At 37.8% G+C, this 19,493-nt stretch overlaps 1 protein-coding gene across 1 annotated transcript in view; it reads right to left on the minus strand.

Moving 5' to 3' along the window:
• The window catches only part of GABRA1 (gamma-aminobutyric acid type A receptor subunit alpha1), a 38,118-nt gene extending 19,951 nt beyond the window's left edge, over positions 1-18,167 (minus strand). The window contains exons 1-3 of the mRNA XM_085317833.1: positions 18,091-18,167; positions 14,278-14,390; positions 4,471-4,538 (exon numbers count right to left, since the gene is read on the minus strand). Coding sequence (XP_085173959.1) covers positions 4,471-4,538; positions 14,278-14,390; positions 18,091-18,164 — 255 coding nt within the window. The 5' untranslated portion in view covers positions 18,165-18,167. The remainder of the gene's footprint in view (positions 1-4,470; positions 4,539-14,277; positions 14,391-18,090) is intronic.
• Positions 18,168-19,493: the final 1,326 nt, after the last annotated feature.

Here is a 19,493-nt window from a genome sequence, read left to right on the forward strand (position 1 = left end):
TTTGATTTTTTTTTTTTTTTTTTTTCTGATTCTCTGAATCATTTTGACATATATTTATCCACTTTTTTAGTCACCTGCTCGGTGAGCTACTGGAGCCTGGGTTCGTTTGGCTCCAGTGACAGCAGTAACGTGCTTACAGCCAACTACTCGCTTTAAGATTTTGCTGGATCAGGGCCTTGGATTGAGCTACGTGTGAAATCTTGTCCCAWGTGTGCAGAAGAGTGGAAAAGAGAGAAGCAGGTTTGAAGGGCAGCAAATGACACAAAAATGTTGGGTTTCCACCATATTTCACTAGCACCACAGAAGATTACCTCCTACACACATGGGGAAGGTAAAAGACATGCCCAGAAGGTGACATCATTTCAGTGTGAATTTTAGCCATTCCCTTTCTGTAAATTGGTACTGCAAAAAGGAGGGAAGTGGGTGGTGTTACAGGTTGAAAGGAAGGAGTCTGGTTCTTCACTTTATGTTTACACAAGATTCTTAAGCTGAAAAGGCATAAAGAGTATAAGATATTTGATAAGGGATCTGACAGTAGAAGACAAAAAATCAATTAAAAGATAGCTGACAGGTCATGCCTGCCACAGACTACATGTTTCTCTATCCTAGGCTGTTGCATGATAAAGCATAAATTGGCTGAGCTTTCTCACCTCCTTAGTTTCCACTACACTTTTTAACGTGAGCAATAATTCTGCTTAAATGAATTCTGACAGAGAGCTGATTTTAAGATCAGGTCATCAGATACTCTTATTCCAATTAGGTTTTTTTTCTGCAGGAGAGCGCCATACAGAATAAGGGAAGAGAAGTATTTTCCCCAAGCCATCTACTGTCACTCTGGTCTGTGTGCAAATAGATGAGTCAGAGAGATTCAGACTAAACTCTCCACAGAGGAGAGTATTCATTCCTTAGTGTGCAGGTAAAGAAAGAAAATCCTCTCTGCGCCTTGGCAATAAATTGTACGCTATTGCATATTTGTAACATATTGGCTTAAATACGAGATCCAAGATGGAAATAATTTAACATTTTCTGTGTTCCCTAATTTATTTACATTTTATCTCTCCCTGAAGATAGTTGGTTTATTCATAGAGTAGAACTCGTCATGGTCTGTATTATACTGGATACAGGAACCTTCCTGCAGGAAGGGACAAGACAGAAATCCTCTCCTGAAGAGCTTACAGTACAGAAACAGAGGGAACGAAAGTTTAATAGAAAAAGATAGTTCTATCTTTATGACAAAGGCCAATTTGAAAATGTTCTCATTCCAAATGTTATTATTATTTGAATGTAAATCAAAATCTTCACAAAAATAGTAAGGACAGTTATCCTAATTGATTGAACTAATCTACTGATTAGTTGAATCCATGATCTGAGATGACGCCTGAAAACCCACAAAACTCTTCCAAAATAGATGTTATTACTTTAGAATAAAAGTGCTTTGCTCCTGCTTTATTCACAGGTTTAAAAAGGATCCAAGACAGTCTCTGTACAGAGTAGCAGGTTATGTCTATACTGCTCTTAAAGAGTGTCTTGAGAGTGGGTAGGAACACCATGTACTCCCTAATATATCAACCTACTATCTATATAACTGCCTCATTGGATTCTTGCAAACAGATGGTCTAGGTATGCCTGGTGCCTCACTATGGCTGTGGTTTCATAACATATGGCGTCAGCTGGAATAACTCATTCCCAGCTCCCAGCCGTCAGTCYGGGGCTCCTAGAGGAACCCATCCTTCTCCCTAGTGTGCCAATACAACTGCTTCTGAGGCCTCCCTGTGACTGAATCTCACAGTTCAATCTGCATGAACAAAGTCTGGTTGCTGGGGCAATTCTGGGGTGGCCTTCAAATGATAGTGTCTATAACCAACATGTCGTATGCACAGAGGACCTTACACTAAATTTGCACTGAGGTTGAAACAAATGAACTTTATATTCCGGTAAGCTCTTCGGTATATCTTTCTCTTTGTGTTTGTCTCTTATTTCACATGTATTTTCTTAAGCAAAAGAGTCAGCATGAGTAGGCTGCGCAGACATTACTTTTTAGGAGAGGTGAGTAGGAGTTTTATGCTAAATACCTATCTGGAGTGCCTTAGGTTTCAAAACATGTGAACACTTGTCTCTGTGTTTCTTGTTCACACACTTTATTAAGAGACTGATGATGTCTTTCTCCAATATTAAGTAAGTGAAAATCAGGAGACAATGTGGTATGGGATCTTAAATTATTTTTGAGAATTTTTTTTCATAGGTAGTGATTGCTTCTGCTATAATAATTCACCTATACTGAGGTCAATGCTTTTCTTTCAAATGCAACTATTTCTAATTCTGGAAGTAGATTGCTTTTGACATCAGTATTTTATCCTTCTCTGAAGTCCAAGTCCCACACAAATACCAGTTTTCCCAGGAATATCAAATTAACTTTACCTTCTGTTTAATAGTTTTATTACCTAAATCTGCCAAATATAAGTAGAAGTAAGTAGAAGTAAAAGTCCAAATATGATCTGATCCATGTGCATCAGCAAGCCTATTGGTTGCTTATAATATTACGTCTACATGCAGGAAAGGATCTATGCCCATTAATTTGTTAGCCATTCATTTTTGGAGTTGCATATTAAATCTGACTCAAGAGAGCAAATAGTAGTTTAGCAAGGCAATTTGTAGAGAACAACTCAAACAAATATCAATCTGAAGAGTATTTTCATCTGCCTATATCGATTAGTCTGTTCACCTCCCACAAACATTTGTCCAGCTCAATACTTTAAAGCAGCTTAGTTTTCAGAAAATAGGTAGCTACCTCCCAAAAAGAGGTCTCTTCAAGGCCTCTCCAAAAATGGAACAATCTCAAATCACTTTTATACTGCAGCTGCTAGAATTTTAATTCAAAGCCTATTCACTTAAAAAAGATATTTTAGTTGTATGCTTGTTTAATTAAAGATCTCAGCTGGCACCATGGTGGCTGGTTACCTATTTGCATCCCAAAATGGGAAAGCAAGGTGAAGTGCTTTGCTGAACTAATCACCAGAATAAAAATAGTGGATGTCATTGGTTTCTACCAAGCTTTAAACCAAGGACTTTCTACCATTTTAATATATCATTTACAGTAGTAAATAGAACTTGTAACTTCACAAGATTATCACAGGTAGAACAGAAAGCAAAAATCATTGAAATAAGCTTTTTTAGTTATTATTCTCCATTGCACACTTCTTAGCTATAGCATTGTATATGTGCACTGTGGAGACCAGTCAGTCATTAGTTGAGGTGTTTCCCTAGATTGTGTGTCACTAGCAAGACTTCTCAGCAGAAGGACTGGTCAAATAATCTGTGCTTCCAAGTAATTTTTCAGGTTTAAACATCATGGCGTCAAGTGCAATTATAAATTTGGTTGTAATTTTATGACTGTTATTATCGAAGCCATCAGGAAAATGCATAAAGTGCATTTAGGAACATAATTGTCTTGTACAGTTACTCTCCTGTTATTTCCTCCCTTAATATTTTTGAGTGGTCAGAAACATGTTATTACCTGGTGTTTAAGGCCTGTCAATTGTGTTAGTTCAAATTAAATAACTGACAATTTTGTAGTGATAAATGGAACATTTGCTTTTCCGTGATAATTTGTCCTCTTACTTTTCTTTCCTTTTTCCTTTGGTGAGTGTCTTTAGCTGAACGTGGCTAGCTACAGGATTTAACTGTTTTGTTCCTTTTTTTTATCATGTAAATTAATGAGAATGTTTTCAGCATTTATCCTAACACAGCATCCAGTAGATACTAGAAAGTACAAACCAGGCTTTCCCTCTCAAGAGCAACCTACTTGTAAGAGCCCCATTTATATGGAAAAATTTAAGTACCTTATCCGTATTTTTACACAACTTTTAATATCTCTTAAGACGAGGGCTCACAACAGCTTCATTCAGTTTTCTGAACTGATGAATCCCCTGCAGTTATCTAGCAATTTGATTTTCATATTCATGCCATAAAGAAGTGACACTAATTCTCTCATTAATCTTCTCTTTCAGCAGCCAAGATCTAGGAAATTCACTTCCCATTGATCAGTAGCTTTTAATATAAAAATACAGGTTAGATCGTACGGATGTCACACTGTAGGCATGTGCTAATTGCATTTTAAGATGATGGTCTTTCTCGGCAAATTGGATCAGTGATGTGCCAGCTAGGACCTGAGTAATCATTATCTGAAGAGTACTGATCCAAACCCTAATGCATTTCCTAATATATTATGTAGCAAATACAAGTTATGTTAAAACGCATTATTAAAGTCACCGAGGCTGCTAATTTAAGGGCACTTAAATGTAGTCACAGCTAACAATAATGGTTGCACATAAAAGCTGACAGCATTATAGGATCAAGGGTGTGAAAAAACAGCCTTAAAAGGAGTAAATAAGTTATTGCAGAGATTGCGTATCCTCCAAATTAAAAAGACAAGAGAAAATGAATGCTGTAGAAATGTAGGCCATCACTTACCATATCATGGTCTGAAACAGGCCCAAAACTGGTGACGAAGATGTCAGTCTTCACTTCAGTTACACGCTCTGATGAAGCAGGAAATTAGGACAGTGAGTGTCTATCAACAGCCTTCATTAGAGCTAACCACTACCAATTCTCACAATAAATAGAAAATTTATTGGCTTTGATTAGCCATTCTAAAATTGGTCTACAATACAGTCATGATAATTTATTGCTTCTAGATGTAATTTCACAGTCAATATTGTCAGCAACATTTTTTATTAGTGTTTCCGTAAAACTTTTTGAGACATGACTTGTGATGCCAAAGTATAGAAGCCATAGTTCTGCTGCTGTGTAAATCTTTTTACTCCTTGACTAATGAAGCTTTTTGCCTGACATTATAAACAGTGCTGAATATTTTACATACTCAGATGTCGTATCGGGTATTTGATGTTTCTGGGCAAGCTGAATGAAGGTCTCCAATAATTAACCCTTGGCTTATGCATTATGTATTTAGTATTGAGACACAGGAATGTAGAAGAAAGAGAGAGAGAGAGAGAGAATACATTAGGGTGTATAAAAACATAAAGATATTTTATTGGCATGAGTTAGAGATGGCTGCATTACTTATAAMTGCAATAAACAAAAAACGAGATAAAACTATTCCCAATAAATATCAACGAAGCATCTCTACTATGTCTTTTTGACATCTGCATAAACTTTCTATTTTGTAATCTTGTAATGTTTTAAAATTGATATTGACACTGTTGTTAGATTTCCTTCAAACTAAAAAATTTGTTGTACAGGCCCCAATGACAGATTAGYGTAAATAATTCAGAAATATATAACATGTACATAAAGTAGATTATAGGCACGTGCCATATCTTAAAGTTAGACTTCTCAGTGATTTTTCAGGCTGTACTTTTGCTCAGTGGCACAGTGCCCTTGGCCATTTCACAAGTACCTTGTGATTTTAGTAGTCGCAAAAGAGCATTCAGCCCGAGACACCCGAACCGGTGCTGATTTCCAGAAAGAGCCAAAGCATCCGCCTTCTGCAGAACCACTGGTGAAAGTCCCTCCGAGGGACCTGCAAGGTTAACCTCCCTCCTTCCTCTCCTCCCTCTCTGTACACGTTACCAGCCACTCCTGAACACATCGTTTTTTTCTAGGCTGTACATACCACAAAATTCTCACCCAGAGTGGCATGTGTCAACATAACTCGATTGATTTAAATACATCTACAAGGAGTGACACCACCTGGAGGCATAAACCAAGCAGTGCTGAGTGGAGCTAACCCCATCAGCTTTCAGAATTGAGAGTCACGCAAGTCTGAATATTTGCTATACTAGTACACAAACTAGCATGGGTTTTTCTATAGAAGAAGGATGGATGCATTTCTCAAATAGCTTTCAGATAAATAAATTGAGAAATTTGGAAAAGTAGAAGTAATCTCCCCCAAAAGAGGCTAATATGACTCAGTAAAAAAAAAGTCAGGCAAAAACTATCATAAGCCTAAGAAATATACATGGGTCCGTATTAACTATATAATGGTATTTAAATATTGTAAAGTAATTAAGTGGAAAAAATAATTTAACAGAACTCTCTTCAAGTTCAAAAGATTCCAAACTGTTGAAATATGAATATGCTGTTCTGCCTGAAAATAAACAAGATTAACTTAAGTTCTGACAAAAGAGGAGTGAAAATAAGGAATCACGATTAAGCAACAAATAACAATATATATATTTCTATATATGACCCAGAAGTTATTATAAGAATGAATGTTCTAAGGTATACACCTAAGTTTTTCACTACTGCACTTGAAAAATGTCTGCAACTTATAAATCTCTACAAATGTAAGTAGTTTAATGTAAATGTGCTTAATATATCATATACAATAAAATATCCCTTTCCATGAGACAGCACTAATCCAGATGTAATGTTAGATCTGATTCTATCATTCTTATAATGCACTGAAAGACACTTGTATACTGTTAGCAAGTTAGTGCAAAATTCAGTTGATAGCAAAAGTAATATTCAGCATTCGTTTTGAAAAGTCAAAGGATAAAGTTTCCAATGTATTATTTCTAGTCACAGAAAGCAAAATACTGTAAAGTGGCTGAGTTGCCTGATAATGTCTTTTGTATTTGAGGTATTTCATATCCGTGACTGAGAGGTGTACAGACTACTGTGACTGCTGAYAAAAGCAGTGGATAGGTGAAACTTCCTCGTTGGCTAGCCAGTGAAATGAATGCGTGACCTTATCATCGTTTACATGCTTTTTAATTGGCCTAAAGAAATTTAAGTGCTCCCTTGACATCTAATTGGCTCTGGACTTAATCTTAAAGTTCACAGCGAGAATTTAACCTCCTATTACAGGAAGAGGCATGTGGTCATCCAAAACGTATTGACTTGGAAGAAGTGCTCTCTCTTTCAACCCATCACTCTTACAAAAGTTCAAGAGATGAAAATCTCAAGATGAAGCAGCTGGCAGCAAAAGAAGATGGAGATTTCACAAGGTCCAGTAAAACGTTGCTGAAGAGATTCTTTAAGTTCCAGCTACTGAGTCATCTTTTCTTGAGAAGAGTGAGAAACTAACATCATCATGAAACCTACTRGAATTCTGCATATTGATAATTGAAACTCAGATGTCTCTTTTGAAGATCTTTCATTTTTACTCTCCATCTCCTTTATATTGAGGCATTTCCACCAGCATTAGGAGGTAGTCCCAAGACAGCAGATGTTGGAAGCAATTCAGAAGCAATGTATTCATCCCTTAACAATATAAACTCAAAGTCCAATCTGAAGCAAAATGCTGTGGTTCTATTTAAAATAATAGAATGAACTGATTTACCTTACATAAACAYGGATTATACTCTTTGGAGCATATCATGTGGTGTATGCTGAATTCTAAAAATCATTCTAGAGTTTTAAGAGACTTATGGTCATAATAGAGAGGTTAAGGCTTAAGGAAATCACTTGGAGGAAACAAAACGGAAACTAAAGGCTTCAGCAGTAAGATAGAAGATTTCCAAGGGAATGGACAGATGACCAGTGCCTTTCAAATGATTTATTTTATCCTTGATGTGTACCTCATTTCCAAATACATTTAAAAAAATGTGTATGAGCACACTAAAGAAAGATGAGCCCCTCCAAAGCTGTGTGGAAGTTCTGAAATTTTTGTTTACTGTTTTACTAATTAGATGATTCAACCATACTTTGTTAAGAACTCCAAAGGTTGTGAGTCACTCCTGCACAGGACACGGGTTTACTCATACAGTTGGGTATATATTTAGAATCAAGGTTAACCATTTTCAGTTTGCAACTTGATTACCATGAGAAGTTTTAAACAGTGCTTGAAATACTCAAWTTTTTTTTCAGAAACCTCAGATCCTGACTATATTCAAAACCTTCACAATAACCCTAAGAACTGGAGAAAATTCTTAAGCCACTGAACAAATCAAACTGGCCAGGAGCTGCTCTAACAGCTGAGGATAAATCAATCAGTTGTAAAACATGTTAACCACGTCTCTTGACTATAGCATCCRAATCAAGAATAGGTGATATAGGCGTATCTGTAAAACTGATAAGGATTCCAGCTTAAAAAAGGTAAATTATTAGTGACTTTACATTATGTTTAAGGAGATAAACTGTAAAGCAGCCATAATGTTTGGGGTCCAAGTCATTACTGATCAGCAAAATCTCAGGAATATGTGAAATACCTTATTTGCTTTTTATGCTTTAGTGCTAAATATGAGAGGAAACCTCAAACAGATTTCTCTCCAAGTTCAACACACAGAACAGACTCTCAGGCAGTAAACCAATTTGCACCAGTGGAAAATGATTTTGGTCCACATATATATGTGAGAGCATCTGTCAACATGATGTCAACATGAATTACTGTAATTTTAYTGTTTACAACTACTATGTTTTGCTAATGATGTTAAACTCCCAAAGTTAATAAGTAAAAACAATAAACACTTCGATTTAAACTCCCAGGGGGCTCATTATTTCTAGAATAATGATTGAATTGCAAATTCAGAACAAGAGAAAAAAAGCACAGATTTATTTAAACAGCAGAAAATAAGCTTATTTATCTATAGAAAACCATTTGCTTTATATTTTCCTTTCYGACCTGTTTGTATTTGAGCACAAAACTTACTTGAATTACTCATTTTAATAGTTTAAACTAATRCCATCTTTTTGGATAATGCGTCTGTTCCTATGCTATGTCCTGTGTAAGYGTGTGCTGTAATTATAAAGATGGAAAAAGGTTTTCTTATGGTTTTAAATTAAAAGATTAGATGCCTGTATACTGTACAATATTACTATTAAAAAAAAACCTCACGTAGACTAACTGCCCTGGCTGAGCCCAGGAAGTATCGCGATTGAAAAACCACAGCAAACACTCAGAGAATTTTGTGCCTCTTCTTTTGCAAAAGTAGGGGAGACTAGAAAGGGAGAATAACGCGCTGTCCTGCGCCGATGCAGCCGGGGCCCGTGCAGCTGCCGGTCGGGGCAGCTCTCCCTGCCGCAGTGTGGTCCTTTATGTCAAAGTGGTCCCTACAGAGTGGAAAAAGAGACCATTTTCTTATAGGACTAAGTATAGGATCTGCTCCTTATTCCTTTACAAGATTACGAGTAAGGGTGCGGTATGGGACTGTCTTTTCAGTAGGGTCATTTAGGCTTAATTTAATTTATATTACATACATAGACCAAAACCATATTTTCCCTAAATTTTAGTGCAGATCTGAATTCAAATCCCCAAATTTCCTTTGGGACCTCAATCACCTTATTATATATTTATAGATAATGTTCTCATAAAAATGAATTTGAAAATGTAATTAACATAATACTGTCAGGCTTACTCTCCATCACTTTAAACATAAGCATTCTGTGGAAGTAATGAATTGCTTGGGATAGACCCGTATTCCRTTTAGGGATAGTCACACTCGACTTTGATATACATCACACGGAAGAGATCAACAAATAGTTTTCACTTACAGCATGAAACAAGCACAATTCTGTTCAATACTGAAGTAATGGTGAKAATCTGTTTTGGGATGATCTAATGTGTATTTGACTCAACAACAAAGTGAGATTCCATTTAGGTAGCTTCACTCTGATCTTCCTAATGAAACYCGCTCTTCACCTCTGTAGTTCTGTATTAACAAATCTTCTGTCTTTGCACAAAAAAATCCCCTTCAAATGGATCAACCACATTGACAATTATTCAAGCTAAAAGATCAGAGACTGCCTGACACCCTTTCGGTGTAGGGAGGGCACACGTGCCAGTACAAAAGCGACAGTCTTAAAATCTGGAGCTGCAGCTGGCTGCACCTTAGTGACCCTCAGTGTGCGGTACCGAGCCCCCGCCCGCCGCAGGACCCCTCCGCCACCGGCGCGCCGAGCCCGCCAGCGCGCCCTTCGCCGCTCGCCGCCTTCGCCGCACCAAGGCAGCCCAGAACGAAGTTCAACGGCGTATTCACTTACCCCAGAAACTTGGKTTTTCCATTGTTTATTATTGCTTTTCAGTGCTTTTAAACTCCCACTACAGAGACAGGGATCTACTACAAGAGGTCACCAAAGACTGACTCCACTTTTCCTTTGTATTTGACTCTTCTCCACTGCTATCTAATCCTTTATTTTGTTCAGGATCGTGTATTTGAAAAGAGCACAGCATCTTTATTATTTAGTCTATTTTTGATCACCCCTAGTTCTGGGATCCAGATAGTTCCCACAGAAAATTATGCTATTACCTTAATGACTTTACTGTTTGTTTTTTTCCTTAATGTCAAACATGATTTCCTCTTTCTCAGCTTCAGTATGTTACTCTGTGTAACTCCTCCTTCTTGCTTTTTTGTAAATGATTATCCTCTCATAGARCTAATAAGTATCCTCTGGAGTGGTTCAGAATGTTTTTACATTCATTTGGAAAGTTCTATTTTGCAGACACAAATAACTGTAAATGTAGTTATTTGTCTGGGTTTAGAGATGGGTACAACAGATGCTTATTTCCTAGCGATGTCTGACTAAGTGACTATGCCCACATATGAAGGAGGCAAACAACTAAATAATATAATTTACATCAATAATTATTGATAGCAGATGGAAATGTGTCAATGCATAACATAGTGCTGTTAAAAAAATGGATTCTTTTTTTGGCACAATGCCATTTATTTTTTAAAAATAAGCATATTCAGTTTTCTCCCTGGGTCACCTATTCCACTTTTTTATATTCTTTATAATGAAAAATAATTCCATCTTTGTTTAATGGCAGAATTCTCAGAGCTGCTCCGTTCATTTTGGGTATGGCCTTACTGCATTATTTGAGGAATAATAATTTTCATTTCCATACTCTATGGAGCATATGTGCTTTTCCAGTCTCCCTTTGAAGTGATACCTCAAAAAAAATCTGAAAAAAGAAAAGGGAGGACTTAATATCAGTGTAGCACTCATTCCACGTGTTCTGGAAGTGTGGGGTCAAAATTCTGCACCTCTAAATTTTTCATTATCTTAATGCTCCCCCGTATAATCTGGCTTGCCAATGAATATATAATATAGTTCTGACAATATATCTATATAATGAGAGCTCGCCAAAAGAGAGAGCTGGCTTCATGGTGCCTGATCTGCCACGGAGATCTYCACTAGTACATAAAACTGTTCACCCCATTAATAAGACGTTTGTAAACTCAGGGTAGAGAAATATCATGGGGTTTATCTTGAGAGGGAGGAAATTGTTTCTATAAGTGAGAAAATTTATTGAAGATCAAACATCTTTTACAATTCATTGCATCATTTTTTTTTGTGTGTGTCACACCTTTTTTGTTACTGAATTCTCCATACACAAGGAAGGTGAAACAAATGACCTGACTGGCTACCTTTTCTTCCACAGCTGAGAAAGAGAGAAATTGATTCTGTTTTTTTATTTCTGTTCATGTACAGAATTCTGKGTCTTGTAAGTGTATCTATTTGGAAAGCTGCAGTGTATAAGGAGAGCTTTTACAGGGAAAAGTAGASAGTTTTCTGCAATGTGGCTCTTTCTGTAGGAGAAAACAATTGTATCATATATTGTTTTGCATCATCCACTGTTTCTCAGAGGGCACTGAATGAAGACGGTAGACAATTTTGGATAATCAGAAAAGCATGTTAGAACATAATCAGTGGTACACAGATTTATATTGTGCTTGACACAGTGTAAAATTTATCAACATATTTTGCCTAATTTCTCTCATAGCTGCATCATTATATGGAATGAATCAGTTTTAGACCTAATTCTATGTATCATAACACACTGTTGTACTGGTAGTTTTTGTAGCTTTCTTAACTTTCTCTTTAGCTTGGATAAAATCTTGTTCTGAYTGAAGTATTTTATAAGAAACCAGCATTGGCTTTGTTTGGAGCAAAATGAATCCTCCATTCTTGCAAACAGAGTTAAAGCTCCCAAGCAGCAGACCAAGCAAAAAGAACAGCTGAAGGTTTTGAGCKTCCATCGCCAAAACCCATGCTACATGGGATATATTGATTTAAACATATCAATGGTTATTTCTATGTACAGACTGTTTCAGAATATATTTCCCCATTATACAAAAAGTGTCTAAATCAAGAATGTCAAAATTACTTGATGTTGAGGTTATTAGGCCATMTTTAGATACCTCAACAAGAAAGCATTGTAAAGAAGAATTTCAGAGTTCCCAAGCAAAAGCTTTATTATAAATTGGCATCAAATTTGAAAATATTGGCCCAGATGTCCATCTTTATTTTTTAAAATCTACCATTGATATCTTTTGAACAACACATTATCCAGCAGTCAAAAGAGTAAAACCACTTCTTACTACATTTGTTTTTAAACATGCATTTGCTGCCCATAATTTCATCAGATGGGGGATTTTTTTAGAAGCCCTGATATGTTTAATTCTAATATTCTGAGCTCAGAAATATGATAGATAAATTCAATTTACTCTGCTAAACTGACAACATGAAGCTATTCTGTACCGAGTGATAAGGAAATTGTGATATTCCAGATCCTTGGCTCCAGAGAGGAACATGCAACACTCAATTCAAGAAAGGAAGGAAGCATGTGCAAAGACGACTTTACCTTCTCAAAATCTTGGTTAATGAAACTACTCCAATCCTGTTTTCCCTCCTCTCTACTCTCCTGCTACACTCATTTTTGCTTTAAGCTGCCAGTAATGCAAATGGCTATTAAGGTTTGTGAAGAGAGTCATTTCCTACTATAGAAGCAGTTACATTACACAGTCTCTGCATCAAGAGTAGATTTAAACTAGGCTAGGGGATCCTCTCCCGAGGTTTGCAGACCTATTCTTCCAGKATGCCCTTGATGTCTGGCTTCAGAAAATGTCTCTATAAACACCCACCCACCAGCTTCTGCAAAAAGATCTCTCTCACACTTAATATGAAATGCTTAGGAGTTCTTTAAATAGCTGCGCAGAGAATGAGAGAGTAATACTTCTTCCTGCATCTCCTTTTGTTTGCTCTTCCAGCAAGTGTAAAACAAATCAGACTAGCTACAAAACTCATATAAGAAATCATCATGTGCTTGCATTTTTCTTGTAGACACATACCAGAATTTATACGGTTTACAGTTTCATTTATTTATTGCCTTCCATGCTATGTTTATTTACTATGGTGTAGCAGCTGACTGAATTCTACAGCTGTATTAATCAAAGATTAAGGAGCATTTACTTGTAGGGTAATCCAAGGGTTTACAAGAAAGCAGGCAAAAATACTGGTAGATGAACCCAAAAAGTGATTCTTACTTACTGCAAATTCTGAAATCTTACTTACTGAAAATTTTGAAATCCCTCCCAAAAATTTATAGACCAACGAAGTTTTAAATGTGTTTCTCAGAGAACACTTTATAACCACGATGTTATCTGCAGCCATTCATTAAAGTCAGTGATGTTAAACTACGGAAGAAGTCAGCTCCCGACTGAAGAACCRTTGCAAGATGGTAGCCTCAAACACAGAATAACTAAGCTTATTTTTTATTGTCTTTCTTGTCATCCCTGCGAGACGGGACAAGAATTCTTAATGTAATGCGCTGCTCTTCGTTACCTGAGAACAGGTTGAACTGTACATGGGGGGGACAGAGATTTCCTTTCTTTCATTTTACCTTYGGGAGTCAGAAAGACCCAAAACAGGCCATGGGGGAAAGAAGAAGCCAAGCCAAGCCAAGCTTTGGGAGCGCCAAGGGGAGGCTTCGCCACAACTGTTTGGTAAAGAAATCGTCGCTATATCTCTTCTGCATTTTTTTTATGGATTCGGCACTTTGAGCAGAAGGAGAAAGACATTTTTACCGTGCTGTGAGGACAAAATATTATGGAAAGAAATCTTGAGATACCTTAGTAGAAAAAAATCCTATGAATTTCTCGGAGACTTTTACRTGGCTAAGGTTGGTTGATGTTTTCCCCTTCAGAACCAGCCCTCTTATGCAAATAGTCAGTGGGGTTTTTGCTTGTTTAGACATGTCATTTAGGCCTAAACTTTTAGGTCATGCCATTTAGGTCATAAACTTTTGTCATTTGTCGGGTCCCAGGTCTTTTTTTATTAAATTTTTTTCTTGACACTTTCAAAATTTTAGTGGGCAGGGAGCAGTTTTCTTGAATTATCAACATTGACTTTTCTTCTTTTGGGGAAGTGTGTGTAAAGTGAGACAGAGAAAGGCACGGTATGTCTGAAAAAATGGATATTGAGTATCAACATTATTTTATAACTGAATGAAAACAAGTATATCATGGAAAAATAGCATTGTTTAAAATGATTTTTTCTCTAGCATGTAACCTAAAGAATGACAATGTAACACACCTCCCAGTCCCGGTCTCAGGCGGTTATCGTAGCCATCCAGCAGGCGATCCAATATTCTGGTAAATACTGTGGTGTTGTCTTTAATTTCATCTTGCAGTGAGGTTTGTCCATAGCTGAAATGCAGAACAGGTAACACTATAAAACAGTAATCCACCAATAACCTTACCAAACAATAATTCCAAAATCTGTTTAATCTTGCTTATACTGATTTATGATCACAAAATCTCCTCCAGAAAACCAGACTGTAGCACTTTCTAGGGTCCTTTCACCTAAATCTTTTTTTTAAATTATACATTTTTAGTAAAAGCTTAGAAAAACAGTACACTTTCGCAAACGGTGAGCAAAGAGAACTTCAGTTCCTTAATRTTTTTCTCATTATTCATAAATGGTTATAAAATTCCAATATGTATTTCTTAGTAAAAGGCTCATTTATCAGCAAAAGATAATGTGTTTAATTTATAATAGYTACAAAGTGTATCCATACAAAGAAGAACACAATTTAAAACACTGATATTTAAGGACTGGGRATATACATGAAAACAAAGAGAAAACAAAAAATACAGAGATGTCTTCCTTTAGAGTACAGAAGAAAATCATGTGAGAGTATACTTCCACAGATCAATATATAATTTTYCTTCATTTTATTTCCCATTTTCCGTTAGTGATTAGATTTGGAGGAACACCTCCAACTTTTCCGTACAAATGTGCAATAAAACCATCTGTTGACATGGCAATCTTTCATCTCTGTAAAGCTTCACTTACAGATCCCTAATGTGATCGTTCTAACTCAACCAAAGGTCCCCCAGATTTGCCCCAATAAGGAAAACAGAATTTAGCCCTTTGAACTCGACGACTAAAGTCTTACTTTCATCAGTACAAGTAGGATTGAAGTCCTTGGGCACAGAAGTGACTGACTGCTCCAGAAGGAGATCAGAATCAGCCTTTTTCTTAAATATGAAACCTTCACCAAATACCCCGTCATAGATAATTCCCTTCATCATACGTTACAGTTGTCTTAAAGCCAAGCCAACATCTTTTTTTTTCTGTCACTGCTGGAAAACCTTCCATTATAAACACGGGCGGTCATCACGACTGAACCCAAAGACACTGCTCTCAGAAACACCATTTTGTCCCTCGCGTTACGGCCGAAAAGCAGTGCAGGGTCCGACCCTTTCTTTCGGGTCCGGACACCGGGGCCCCGGCACGGCCCGCGCGCGCTCTGCCCACCGAAGGCTGTCGTGGGGGTACGGTGATGTGTGACGTGATCTGGTGCTATTGAAATATCTACACATGCTTTCTCCACTAGCCGCATCAACGTTGTTCGTGCTTCTCACATGCATAAAACAGAGAACGGAGGAGGAAAGGCACCCTGGTTATAGGGCTTTTTGTTGTTGTTGTTGTGCAGGAAATAAATGCTTCCAGGTTATTTTGCAGTACAGATTTAAATAATTAATTCTGCAAATCTAAACATGTTTCAGAACTGTCACTTGCAGAGTTTTACTAACTTTTGATTATATCTCAATAGGTTGTGGTTTGTTTGGAGAACAGTTTTCAGGGTTTTTATAATGAATATAAATTATGGTTTCTGATGAAGAGGTCAATATCTCTACCAGTTTTTAAACAAAATACTCTTTATTCTACACATATCATATGCTTTGACTTATTAAAAATAGTATGAGTTATTTTTATAAGCCAACAGTTAAATTTTAAGTCAAGGAGGTTAACATTTTTGTATTTTTTCTTTCGCATTTCCTACATGTCACCAAATAACAGTTCTTCTGCTGCCTCCAGTGTGCAGTATCTCCTACAGGATCTTCTCCCGTTCGTCTTAGGTAAGGTTGCAGTTAAGGACTCTTCTTGGATTAAATCCTATATTAGCGCTTCTTGGCAGTAGTCAAGCTGCTGTGCACACGCATTTCAAGGATAGCGGAAGGTCACCAGGGTTACGGTACCAGAAGGGTGTGAAACCCCTTCCCCGGGCCTGGGGCAAACAGGGGAGCGGGTCTGCCGGCGCGGCGTGCGAGGCAGGGCTAGGGGCAGGGCGGCCGGGCGGCCGGGCGGCCGGGTGCCGCAGCCCGCGGTGCCTTTGCCCGTCCCCCACCGTGGCTCCCCCAGCCGCCGTTACGGCCGCTGTCAACCGAGCAGGAGGACGCCGAAGCTTTGTGCCCAAACAAAGTGCACTCGAATGCCATACAGACTGTGACCTTTTTTTTTCTATCATAACACTCATTAAAGTAGTCTGCATGTTTGTCTTTTTATGACATGAAGAATTTAATGGAAAGACTGTAGTCATTTTACCTAATTCACCAATAGTTCTTTGTAATGAAGAATTAAGAGCCCTCCAGAAGTAAAGGCACATGAAGTTGCTGTGGCAAAATGGCTTCAAAGCTGGATATATTTTAGGTAAGGTGTGTACATTGTGAGGAAAATGTCAAAGTTACTGTATGTGACTGTTGTTTCATATTAAACCACTGTATAATAAAACACTGTGCGCTAACTCCATCTACAGGTCATTATAATAGTGACACACCATATAATTTTTAAACATTAGTCTAATGCATTTTAATTCACATATTAAAAATGCACACACATTCATTATATGTATGTGTGTGTGTGTGTGTGTGTATGTATTAGATATGTAGCTAAACAAGTTTTCACAAAATTCTTTAGGTAGACCAAATGAAGTATCTAATGAGTACTTTAAATTCTCACCTTTCTCAATATATTATCGAAATAAAAGTATTTTTTAAATGTCCTGTCTATTCAATATGTCAATGCGGCTACACCAATCACCTGTTATTATTCCTATTCTTTTAGAAGAAGCACTTGTGCAGGTGGACCTTTGCGCCCTCCACACTATTTAAAATCTGCAAGGTAGCCAGGAGGTAAGTGCAGCTGGAGCTGCTAATGCGTAAGAAGACCCTACTGCCATCAAGGTACAAAACAAATCCTTTAGGGATCACTAGTGGCAGTCCAAAACCTCTCCTACTGCTTTTTGCTCTTTAGGTAGCATTATTTCCAGAAGATTAATATTTTTAAAATACGGAAATGTATCTGTGAGCTTTCCCTAACTCCTTTACTAACATTGCATGGCAGCAAGTACTTTACTTCAAGTATACTCCTATCTGTTTTGTAGTGTTTAGCTCACCTGCTAGTTATTAGATGAAGTGTTGTATGATTACAAATTGCTCCTAACACTAATACTCATCTGCAGTCATGAGCTCAACATATATTTTGTAGATATTTGCAGCAAGATAGGTCTTTCAAATATATGAACTATTACAGATTTTTGTGCCTACAAATTCTTCTTCAGACAAGCAGCCCCCTTGCCTTGGAAGGGCTCCTTCGGATCTACAAGAACAGGTACTAAGTTTGGACCCAATCCTGACTGAGCCGCAAAGTTAAAGTTTTGCCTCTGCTTTCAGGGAAAATAAGGTTAGTAAATAACACTTAAATAAATAAATACACTTTTTTCCTCTCAAGAAACTTGCATCCCATTTGAAATATTGAATGAACTGAACAGATATTATTAAGAATCGAAAGGATTGCATAGGTGTTTAAAAGATCATTTAATTTTATTTCTTTTTCAGATAGCTTTTGTTTTCTTTACAATACTGAAAAAATGTTATTCAAATAAACTGTAGTTTTCTTTCAATCTTCTCTTACGTAGATTTAGCTGGGATTTGAATAGGGATTAACTATCCCCAATACACTCAGTAGTAACACAGCCTATGCAATATTTCTGTCTTATAGTGCTGTATTAAATTAAAGGTTCCCAAAATATATTGATGTATTAAAAAAGATCTCCCCCACCTTCTTTCTGTCARCGCATTCAGGAGGAGGCTCCAGGCCCAGAGGCAGTCACAAAGCACCACGAGTCTCTTCATGGTGGGCTCTGAAACTAGAAGGAAAATAATCATCAGTGTTCCTTACATTAAAACAGGTTCTGGAGAAAAAAGCAGCCAGATTTAGGCAAATTTGCAGAATACTTTGATGTCAGGCAATGACCTCACAACACTGTAGCTCATGGCAGGCAACCTACGGGAGCGTGGCCTTGTCTGCTCCCTGCTTACCTTCCGCTCTGGGACATGGAGGTTTCGAGCGGGGTCTGCTTTGTGGTAAGGGTGTTTGTATTCTTGTTTGCATCATTCTCAAACTTTTACAAATACTGTTATGAGTATGTGTTGCTGTCTCCAAACTCAGTGAAAATTCCTACTTATTTTCCTACTGTACTGAAAAACTTGGTGTGGCCAAGTCCGTGACATTTCCCACAACRATCAAGTGCAATTTGCTTTTTGCTGGACTTAGACTGGGCCGAGTCCTTGCAACCCTTTGGAGGTATCTGCTGGTGCAGGGTGACTGCCTGGAGCTAGGCTTCCTTCACAGCCTTGCTGCTCCTTAACGAGGCAGGAGCAACTTTCTCTTACAGACATTAATATTCTCTTCTTCCCTGAAACATTAGTGTCTCAGAAGGAATATAATGATCAGCTCTTGATTCTATGATCTGCTGCTAAATATGCACATCACTATTTTTGTCAGGCTAAAGGGCGCAATTTATAATCAAACCATGTGCTGATAACCTGCACACCATCTCCTAAATCTCTGCCAGTCTCTGATTGCTGCTAGGAAATATTTTTGCATTAGCAGCCTCTTCCTCTTCTCCAAACATCTCGTGTCCTCTCTAGACTTCACTGAGTTACTCTCAGTTTATCTTTGAGTAAAAAGTAACAGAACCCAGCAGCAGGGTTTCGTTTTCTTTTTTCCTTTTCTTTTTTTCTTCTTTTTTTTGGCCTTTCCAATAAGCCATAAAACACAAAGTTTAGCTGATATTTGTGGAATCTGTGTTCCAGATTCAACCGATCGCCCAGGTGATGCTGCAGGTCCCTTTACATATCTATGTGTGTGCTGGCATCCAGTCGATTTTTAGCATTCACTACATTAAAAAAGAAAAACAAAATCCAAAGCCTGTATTTTCCCCCAGCAGTGAACTGGAGTTCTGTGAAACGCCTGGGAAAAGGCAGCACTGCACATTCCCCATCTACCCCAGTTCACCGCACACTCTCGGGGACGATTTAAGTCCATAAAATACCATTGCAAAGCRGCGTGTGAGCAGTGAAACAGAATTAACGCGTTTAGAGCAACACGACGGGGAGGCAGCGCTGAGCGGGGCCGCGCCGAGGCAGCGGCCGGGGGGCGAGCGCGGCGGCCGCGGCGGC

This window comes from Rhea americana, unplaced genomic scaffold, assembly GCF_003343005.1.
Source record: "Rhea americana isolate MKP2758 unplaced genomic scaffold, rheAme1 scaffold_51, whole genome shotgun sequence".
Taxonomy (NCBI): domain Eukaryota; kingdom Metazoa; phylum Chordata; class Aves; order Rheiformes; family Rheidae; genus Rhea; species Rhea americana.